A 10,824-nucleotide genomic window follows, 5' to 3' on the forward strand; every position below is an offset into this window, starting at 1 on the left:
TTTTGGGACGTCGATTCGGATAGGCACATTTACTGCAGGAATATGTGACTTTGTTATCCTTTTTGAATCAGTAAATGCGTCTGGCATTTGATTTGCTATGTTTTGCAAATGGATGATCTTCTGGACCTCTTGTTCACACACAGGGGAGCGTGGATCAAAATGAGATAATGACGAAACTTTCCATGCAATTTCACTTTTAAGTTTATTTTTCTCTCCCCCTAATTGCGGAAAATTTGTTTCATCAAATCGACAATCTGCAAATCTTGCAGTGAATAAATCTCCCGTCAATGGCTCAAGGTAGCGAATTATTGAGGGTGAATCAAACCCAACATATATGCCTAACCTTCTTTGAGGGCCCATCTTGGTGCGCTGAGGTGGTGCTACAGGCACATATACAGCACATCCAAAAATTCGAAGATGAGCAATATTTGGTTCATGACCAAATACCAATTGTAATGGGGAGTATTTATTATAATGAGTCGGTCTGAGACGAACAAGTGATGCTGCATGTAAGATAGCATGACCCCAAACAGTAGTAGGCAACTCACTTTTCATAAGTAGAGGTCTTGCTATCAATTGTAAGCGCTTAATAAATGACTCAGCAAGGCCATTTTGAGTATGAACATGAGCTACAGGATGTTCAACTTTTATCCCTACCGATACGCAATAAGCATCAAAAGCTTGGGATGTGAATTCGCCAGCATTATCAAGACGAATTGTCTTAATGGGATAATCTGGAAATTGCGCTCTTAATCGTATCATTTGTGCCAATAATTTTGCAAACGCCAGGTTGCGAGATGATAAGAGGCACACATGAGACCATCTTGAAGATGCGTCTATTAGGACCATAAAATATCTAAACGACCCACTAGATGGGTGAATAGGTCCACAAATATCCCCATGTATTCGTTCCAAAAATTGAGGGGATTCAATGTTAACCTTCATTGGTGATGGCCTAGTAATCAATTTGCCTTGGCAGCAAGCAGCACATGAAAACTCATCATTTGTAAGAATCTTCAGGTTCTTTAATGGATGACCATTTGAGTTTTCAATGATTCGTCTCATCATTATTGATCCAGGATGACCTATTCGGTCATGCCAAAGCACAAAAGTCTTTAAGTCAGTAAACTTCTGGTTTACGATAGAGTGTGCTTCAATCGTACTTATTTTTGCATAATACAGGCCAGAAGATAAAGTTGATAATTTCTCCAATACATATTTCTGGTTTGAGACAATCTTGGTAATACCAAGGTATTCAACATTCATTTCATTTATTGTCTCAACATGATATCCATTTCGGCGAATATCTTTAAAACTTAACAGGTTTCTTGGGGATTTAGAAGAGAACAAAGCATCTTCTATGACAAGTTTTGTCCCCTTAGGCAGAAATATAGTAGCTCTTCCGGAGCCTTCTATTAAGTTTGAATTACCAGAAATTGTAGTAACATTTGCTTTTCTTCTAAGCAAGTAGGAGAAGTATTTCTCATCTTTGAATATGGCGTGCGTTGTTCCACTATCAATTATACAAATATCTTCATGATTGATCATTGAGGTATCCATATATTCTTCAAGATAAAAGATATAAAAGAAATAAACATTATAATATTATTACTAAACAAAAACAATACACAACCTTTTAGTTATTTACAAATCTAGGAAAACATATTCATACTAGTTCATATAAACGACGAAAATGAAATATATTTATATTATCACAGACCCATCACCTATCAGGTGATCTATCTTTCCTTCGGGGTTCTCAAAGAAATCCGCTACATCTAGATGCATGGGTTCAACAGTATCTTCCGTGATAAAGTTGGCTTCTGCGTTATTTTTCACCTCCTTCAGGGAAGCTTGATATAACTCAACCAGGTGCCTTGGCGTACGACAGGTACGTGACCAATGTCCTTTTCCTCCACATCGATAACATTTGTTGTCTGAATTTTTCTTCTGCACTACGTCATGTTTTTCATTCTTCTTTTTACACTGCTGGTGTTGAATGTTATTATTTAGTGCAAGACGATCACCATGATTGAGATTTCTTCCTCGACCACGACCACGGCCACGACTGGGGCCACGACCTTTTTCACGCTTAGATTGGTGAAAATTTGCCGTATTTACTTCAGGAAATGGCATAGAACCAGTAGGTCGACTTTCATGGTTTTTCATCAGTAAATCATTATGTTGTTCAGCAACAAGGAGATGTGAGATTAATTCGGAATACTTTTTAAATCCCATTTCTCGGTATTGCTGCTGCAGAAGCATACTCGAGGCAGGGAAAGTGGAAAACGTTTTTTCCAGCATATCATGGTCAGTGATATTTTCTCCACATAATTTTAATTGTGAGATAATTTTAAACATAGAAGAGTTATACTCACTGATAGATTTAAAATCTTGAAGTCTCAAGTGGATCCAATCATAACGTGCCTGTGGAAGGACAACCAACTTCAGGTGGTCATATCTATCTTTTAAATTGTTCCACAACACCAGAGGATCCTTAACAGTGAGATATTCCATTTTCAAACCCTCATCAAGGTGATGACGGAGAAATATCATCGCCTTAGCACGGTTTTGATTCGATGCTTGATTATTTTCTTGGATGGTGTCTGCTAGACCCATCGCATTAAGATGAATTTCTGCATCGAGTGCCCATGATAGATAGCTTTTTCCCGATATGTCTAGAGCAAGAAATTCAAGTTTAGAAAGATTAGACATTATTTAAAAATAAAGGAAATTCTTACCTCCGAGGCTTTGAAAGTCTTTACTTGAACTGGTAGAGACTCGTGCTGATAACGTGTTGTAAAATCAAGATTATAAGAAGAAGACAAGAGAAATAGATGTAGGAGAAGACTTTCTTTTATTCAAGTATATATAAGTTTCATATCTATATATTACAATAGTGAATGAACAACCCTATTTATAGAGTGAGAAATCATTCCAAAGGTCACCATATTAAGTATCATAATAAATAGATACATACTTATCCAAAAAGGTTCATGTAACCTAGTGAATATGAATGGTTGTTCATGTACTAACTTTATGGACTATCCACTTATTTAATGGATTTATAACACTATTCCAATTTTAAAAGAATACTAATTATATTATAATGATAATTATTTCTTGTAGTATATGTGTTTAATAAAGCTATATATTATTCATATGAATTGGAAGTATTTCGAAAAATCTTATTATATTCATGAAGTAGGGTAAGCTTTTGGTTTTGTGTGAATGGCTAAATAACTACAAAATATAGTCAATTATAATTTGAATTATTAATGAAGGTGTTTGTTTATGTAATTTTATATATTTGTTAACCAATTGAATTGCTACATTTGAAAATATTCCAACAAAATTTGGCCATATTGATAAAAAATTTAGTATTATATATTTTGGAAAATAAAAATTACAAGTATTCTCACTTGCACGTCACTCTATTAAAAAATATTGACGTACAAAGATAGGATAAAATTGACCCATGAACATCAAATTCCAACACCAATAAATGAAACTCTGACATTTTTATTATTATTTTTATTTTTCACTCTATGTTTCAAATTTATATTGGTGTTTCGAATTAGATTCAGGTCGAGTATTACATGACTCTATTTAAAAGGTGATATTTTTAATAAGATTTTCTGCATATTTAAAGCTCAAATTTAAAATCTCTACCTAATGGTGAAACAGCCAACGTTGATTTAAATATTATTTATTATTTCTTCATTTATAATTACAATCTATTTATTTATATACAATAGTCAGTTTGACTGGTTAAATGATTATAATAAACCAAAATAAAATATGAAAGTTATTTTTTTCTAAGTTTAGTTATAAATATTAGGAGTAGTTAATCACATTATTTTATCTCATCATTTATATTAAAGTGCTAAAATTCAATATTTGATATAAAATATAAAATAACTAATTCATGAAATATCCATATTTATCACACCAATCAAATAATTCCTTATAAATTAAATTTTATAATTATTGCATATCTGAACTCTTCTGTAAAGTCAAATTTCCAGTTCCTTTTCCCTTTATTGCTGCCACTTTTTTTGTTCTTTCAGTTAAAGAAAAAAAAAAGTGGATTATACTTGTTTGATTATAAATTCTGAAATTAATTAAATTTTTTAAAAAAATTTATGTATATATATTTATTTTACTTGATTTTTTCTCTTAAAGTTTTATGAGTAGTATTGAAAATATTTAATTCTAATTAAATTTCAAGATTATTTTTTTAAAAAAAATATTTAATCCCCAAATTTAAAGTCAAATGTCCACTATATAATCTTTCATCAATCATCAAATTCTCAATTCTCTGTCACCACAACTTTATTTTTATTTTTCTTCTCTCTGAATTCCAATTTTCAAGAAAATGGAATTGAAAAAATCCCTTTTTTTATTTTCTTTTTTGTTCTTAATTCCATTTTTTCATGGAGGAATAACAACAGCCATTGCTGCAACAAATCAAGATTTTTCTGAATCATGGGGTTATGTTGAAGTTAGACCAAGTAAGTATCTACAATCATTTTTAATCGAATTTACTGTTTACTTTTTTTATACAGTATCGAAGAGTATTAGTTACGTGTTCAGACGAATTTACTAATTTTTGTTTAGATCTTTATAAGTATGATGTTTACATTGATTATACATAATTATAAACGTATACTAATGATTAACTACGTTTACTTTCTTTGAATTGAACGTCTACTGAAAATATCTACGTATACATCACATTTCTCATAACTCATTTATGAAAATACATTGAATATGTTGTTCGTGTTAGATGTTTTAGTTTAAATAATTGAGTGAACGACTAGATTAATTCTTCAATTTTTTAAAAAATATTGCTTATTATGATCTTGAGTTTTAATTTTAATTTTTTTTGTGTGTGAAAATAATCAATAATTTTATTTATTTATTAAAATAAATTACAGAAGCCCACATGTTCTGGTGGTACTACAGAAGTTCATACAGAGTTGAAGATCCAAATAAGCCATGGCCAATAATTCTTTGGTTACAGGGTGGACCTGTAAGTGCTACATTATTTTATAATATTATATTTAAAAAAAAACATTGTAATTTTGTTCATTAATTTATATTTGCAATTTATTCCTTACATTTTTGATTTTTTAATTTTTTTTATATTAATTTCACTGGTTTAATTAAGTTATAATTAATGTTTATAGGGAGCATCAGGAGTTGGAATTGGGAATTTTGAAGAAATTGGGCCATTGGACACTAATCTTAAACCTAGGAATTCAACTTGGTTGAGAAAAGCTGATCTTCTTTTTGTAGTAAGTGACACTCAACCTATTTTTTTTTTCTTTTCGGAAATCTTTGACGGAGATAGAATTTTTTATATATATTTAATATTTACGTATTTAATAAAATAAGTGTGAAAACTAAAAACTACATATATTCTATCTTTCTAGTCCTCAGATCATTTTGTTAAAACTACACTGAATATTGTTATTATTATTAATTCAATATTTTACTGAGTTACATTTTTATTTTATATATATATACACGTTATAATTTTACGATCGCGAATCGCAATCCTAACTTTTACCCCTCTAGTTCCATTGTGTATTGAAGTTTTTATACTAGAAGTGGATCTAGTAGATGTTCAGTTTAATTCATTAGTTTTGGTTTAAACTATGAATATATAATAATAGCATAACTAGGTGATGAGATGGGGTTCACTAGAAAATTACATTATATTATATAAGATAAAATTAATTTTTTTCAATGTAATATTAGTAAACTATATTGTATATATAATATGATTTTTTTTTTTTTGAATGTTAAGATGTTCATCCTCTGCAACCTTGTGTTGAACCTTTGAGTTTCGAAACGAATTTGATATGTAATAAGATTATCTTAGTCGAGGTTATATCATAAACAACTTCTATACCTCATACAAGATAGGGATAACGTATATATTTTTTCAAACTTCACATATAAAATCATCACTAGTCGTTATTATTACTCTCTCGATCTGTTCTTTTTTATTTGTCCACCATACTAAAAACAGTTATCCTAATCAAGAGACGAATTCACCCTTTTGTGTCTACTTAATTTACGCTTGTTATTAAATACTACTATTCAATATCTAAGTATAGTAATATTGCCCCCTATTATTTACTGTTTATTAAAATGTATATCAAGTCAATAATGAACTAATATTATCAAATATAAATTTACATTAAAACGATCGATTCTAAATTATGAATTTGTTTTTTTTTTAATAGGATAATCCAGTTGGAACAGGATATAGTTTTGTGGAGGACAAAAAGTTATTTGTGAAAACAGATGTGGAGGCAGCAACAGATTTGACCACATTATTAATTGATATATTTAATAGAAATCAAAGTCTTCAACAAAGTCCTTTATATATAGTAGCAGAATCTTATGGAGGAAAATATGCTGTTACTCTTGCACTTTCAGCCTTGAAAGCTATTCAATCTGGAAAATTAAAGCTCAAACTTGGAGGTATATATTAATCGTCGTCTCAATTTACGTGACATTATTTAAATTTCGGTAATTTATTAAGAAAAAAAGTAGTTTAATGCACAAAATAAACATTATGTTTTTACTTTTAAAGTGCACATGTAGACAACCTAGCAACCCTAATAGAAGCATTAATTTAATAATTGTAGGTTCATGATTCAAATTTATGATCATTATTTTTTTATATGCCTTTTTAAATTGTTAAAGCTGTGATTTATAGTTGATATGATTTTTGAATACGTAAACTTTATTTCAAAAATTTAGAAGGTTTTATATCTGAATTCTTAAGTTTGACTCTAGAAATTTGATTGATTGATACGGAGGGAAGTACTATTTATCTTGAGTTTTTAAGTTTTAAATATATAGACACATTTATATAATTAAATCACGTATATAGTAATTATAAATAAGTCTTTATAAAAAAACGTGTTGAATCAGCTTTTCAAAAATACTTTCGTATTTTAATGAATTCAAGTGTTCAACATAAATTTTTGACAATCTAAGAATTCGAGGTATATAATATAAACTGTCAATGTATATATTTTTTTGTGTGTGTGAATACAACCACCAAATGAATTTCCTAGATATATATTATAGATATATATTAAGCCATATTAATTTTTTAATTTTATTATTATAGGAGTGGCATTGGGTGATACTTGGATTTCACCTGAAGATTATGTGGTAAGGATTTTTTAATTTATTGCTACAATTTTCAACTTTAATTTATTACATCCCTTTGAAGTAAAATTTAAACCTTGAATTGTCCCTTTATTTATTTATTTTTATTTTTGGAATTTTCAGTTATCATGGGGCCCACTTTTGAAAGATGTATCAAGAATTGATAGGAATGGCCTACAAAAATCAAACAGGTCAAACATTTTTTTTAACAATATACAACTACAATTTGGAGAAAAAAAAATCAATATTTCAATTTTTGCCTTGAATTTCTTTTTTAATTATCTAACAATTCTATTTTTTTTTATAAATAAATAAATAAAAACAGTTTAGCTAAAAAAATAAAACAGCAAATTGATGCTGGCCAATTTGGAGCTGCAACAGAGTCATGGGGCACACTGGAATCCATCATAAGTAAAAGCAGTAACTCAGTGGTAGATTATTTTATTTTATAAGCGATCTGATTATATAATTTTATTTTTTATTATTATATATTATCAGTGTATATAACTTAAAATACGCTTATTAATATTTAAATTATTTGCAGGATTTCTACAATTTCATGTTGGATTCTGGAATGGATCCTGTAGCTTTAACATCTTCTGAATTATCACAATCAATTGGAATGAAGAGATATTCAAAATATTTACAATTATCTAGAATTACTCCTGATAGTGATGGTGATCTTGATGATTTAATGAATGGTGTTATAAGAAAAAAATTGAAAATTATTCCAAAAAATGTTAGGTAATTTTTCTTTATTTTTTTCAATTTTTTTAAAATCATATTTATTGATTATTTTTAAAAAAATAATAAAAAGTTTTAATTTATTTTTTTTGCAGTTGGGGAGGACAGGCTGGTTCGGTTTTTGATGCTCTAAATGATGATTTTATGAAACCAAGAATCAATGAGGTTAGTTATTTAATTGAAGAATAATTAAATTTTATCGGTGAAAATTCAAAATATTATTATAATCGTATTGATTTTTTAAATATAAGGACGGATAATTAGCTAGTGTGCACTATTTTTACTAATAATTGGATAAAAGAATATTAATTTTTTAATGTAAAATTTATTTTGTTTGATTTTTGTGCAATTTTGAAAAATTGTTTTAACATTATTTTGTGTGTAATTTGTAGGTTGATGAATTATTGGCCAAAGGGGTGAATGTGACTGTGTATAATGGACAAGTAGGTCCTTCATAAATTTATTAAATTGACATCCCTATTTTTATGTTCTTGCATGATAATTAAAAATTAAATATAGGAAGAAAAATAGATACTTCAAAATATCAACTTGAGTTATTTATTTTTTTTCTTTTTGGTTTATAACGGAGTTTAAGCTTTCTAAAAGACGTGTTTATAAAATGAGTTCAGAATATATCATATGTTGAGGCGTATTCTGAGTTGAAAGTTAAGATAGAGGGACAAATTTTATCTGAGTCTAGACTCAAAATATATAATATAATATCTTAACGGTTAAATCGGAATTATTATAGTTTTATGATTTATTATTTTTTGTTTGTTTTGGAAATTAATTTTTGCAGCTTGATCTCATTTGTGCCACTAAAGGAACAGAAGCATGGGTGGAAAAGCTAAAGTAAGTAAAAATTTCTATAGTAAAAATTTCTAACTCTTTTTTTTTTTTTTGGATAATTTTCACTTTTCATTGATGTCATGCTTTGTCTCTTAGTCCTTTTTGAACCTTTTTTTTTAAGAAAAAAATATATTAATAAATTTTAATCATTATAATATATGTCTAAACTATCATTTATATTTCACTTTTAAGTGTCTCACATTTTTTAATATAATAATTAACAACCCATTTATATGTGACTGGAGAGTATAGGATAAAGTTCAAAATGAAACTTCTTGGTGCAAATTTAGAATTAGTAGAGTTTAAAAATAATAACATATTCATATAATTTCACATTTTGAGCTTCGAGAGCGTAGGATTATTATTAGAAATAAAGGTTTTTTCATCGTAAATTGGTAAGAAATTTTTTGTTGTAAAACATAATTTTTTCCACTCATTTTTCACTAATCAACTTATCAAAAAAATGCATGGTGGAAACAAATTCTCATTAGAAATTAGAATATTGAAAAGCTTCCAAATTTTTCCTTATGAAAATATTATAGTAGTATTTTTCCCTCACGGATTTAATCAAAATATACGTAGAAATAGCCACTGAACATTTGTTAATAGGAGAAAAAGTGATTTTTTAGTAATAGATATACTCATATCTTACCCTGCCTATATAAAATAGAAAGATTTATTTCAATATATCCTGGACGTAAAACAAGTATCACAATAAAACTTTAAAAAAGGTGTTTAATTTTCTCTTGACCTACTACTATATGACCTCTTGTTTGAATCATTATTATTCTTCCAAAACTATTTGAATTGTCATTTTCTCATTTCATTAAAACTATATTCAAAATGATAGGTGGGAAGGTTTAAAAACTTTCTTGAACATGGAAAGAAATCCAATTTATTGTGGAGGTGACAAAAGTACTAAAGCTTTCACCAAATCATACAAGAACCTTCACTTCTACTGGATTCTTGGAGCTGGCCATTTTGTAAGTCTAATTTTGTGTTCACATTTCTACTTCTTGTCTATCTCAATCTTATTATCATGCTCTCCCGTCTCAGTTTACGTGGTACTATAATACGATATTTAATTATTATTATTTTTTGAAATTTATAGTGTGAAGTAAGTTTTAAATTTCGTGTCAAATCAAACTATATCATATAAATTGAAACGGACGGAGTCATATTTGTTGAAATGTCACTTTCATCCTCTTAATGTCTTTGTGACCACACAACATTGAATTGAATTGTATTGTATCACAATGGAAAGTTCCTTCCTACTTTGAATTGTAGTGTCAATCAAGTATAGTACCTAACTTAGAGGTGGTAAAGTTTTTGACAATACATTGTGTCTGAGTTAGTTTACGCACACTTTAATTATTTCATCAGATATATGTTTTCTTCCATCAGTATAGACATCAATACATGCACTTATAATTTCCAAGATAACATAAAGTTTGTAAACATGGATAAAATGTGTATTATCATCTATTGTTTTACTTGCTTTGTATTTTTCTATTCTACTATAATATTTTTCGTGATACCTCATTTCAATGACTTTTCGTTTAAGGATCTAACGGAAACAACCTCGGATACAATTTGTGTATATCCTACCATTTTCATACCTTATTTGTTAGATTACTATTGCTGATTAAGTTTATATATCTTCACAATACATGCATTTATTTGTTTTATATGTTTGTACTAGAATATATTAGAAAGTATGTATCAAAATAATTTTGTTTTATTTTATGTGAAAACAGGTACCAGTTGATCAACCTTGTGTGGCATTAGATATGATTGCTAGCATCACCCAATCTCCAGCAGTTTCAAAAAAATAAGTAAATAGGAACTCAAAAAAATTAAAGGTGAACAATAACTATAGGAATGAGAAATGTAACCCAAACAATAAATCAAGTAATTGAAATTGTGTTTTTTTCTATCAAGAAAGTAAAGTATTTATTTCTTGTACAGTTGCATCTAATTCGATCATATTGACTTAGGTACAAATTGATTTTATATATATATATATATATAATC

The 10,824-nt window shown here is 28.2% G+C and overlaps 2 protein-coding genes across 2 annotated transcripts; one reads left to right on the forward strand and one right to left on the reverse strand.

The window, feature by feature from the left end:
- Nucleotides 1-1,704: 1,704 nt before the first annotated feature.
- On the reverse strand, nucleotides 1,705-2,619 carry LOC107004031. The gene has a single exon (XM_015202251.1). It carries the CDS (start codon nucleotides 2,617-2,619, stop codon nucleotides 1,705-1,707), a length of 915 nt encoding a protein of 304 aa, XP_015057737.1.
- A 1,680-nt stretch (nucleotides 2,620-4,299) lies between these two features.
- LOC107002964 (serine carboxypeptidase-like 51) lies at nucleotides 4,300-10,755 on the forward strand. The gene is made up of 13 exons (XM_015201187.2): nucleotides 4,300-4,514; nucleotides 4,941-5,035; nucleotides 5,193-5,300; nucleotides 6,258-6,498; nucleotides 7,157-7,200; nucleotides 7,321-7,388; nucleotides 7,523-7,628; nucleotides 7,742-7,941; nucleotides 8,037-8,106; nucleotides 8,334-8,384; nucleotides 8,741-8,793; nucleotides 9,641-9,773; nucleotides 10,548-10,755. The coding sequence occupies exons 1-13, from the start codon at nucleotides 4,379-4,381 to the stop codon at nucleotides 10,623-10,625; spliced, it is 1,383 nt and encodes a 460-aa protein (XP_015056673.1). The 5' UTR covers nucleotides 4,300-4,378; the 3' UTR covers nucleotides 10,626-10,755.
- Nucleotides 10,756-10,824: the final 69 nt, after the last annotated feature.

The sequence above is a fragment of the Solanum pennellii genome, chromosome 11 (assembly GCF_001406875.1).
Source record: "Solanum pennellii chromosome 11, SPENNV200".
NCBI lineage: Eukaryota > Viridiplantae > Streptophyta > Magnoliopsida > Solanales > Solanaceae > Solanum > Solanum pennellii.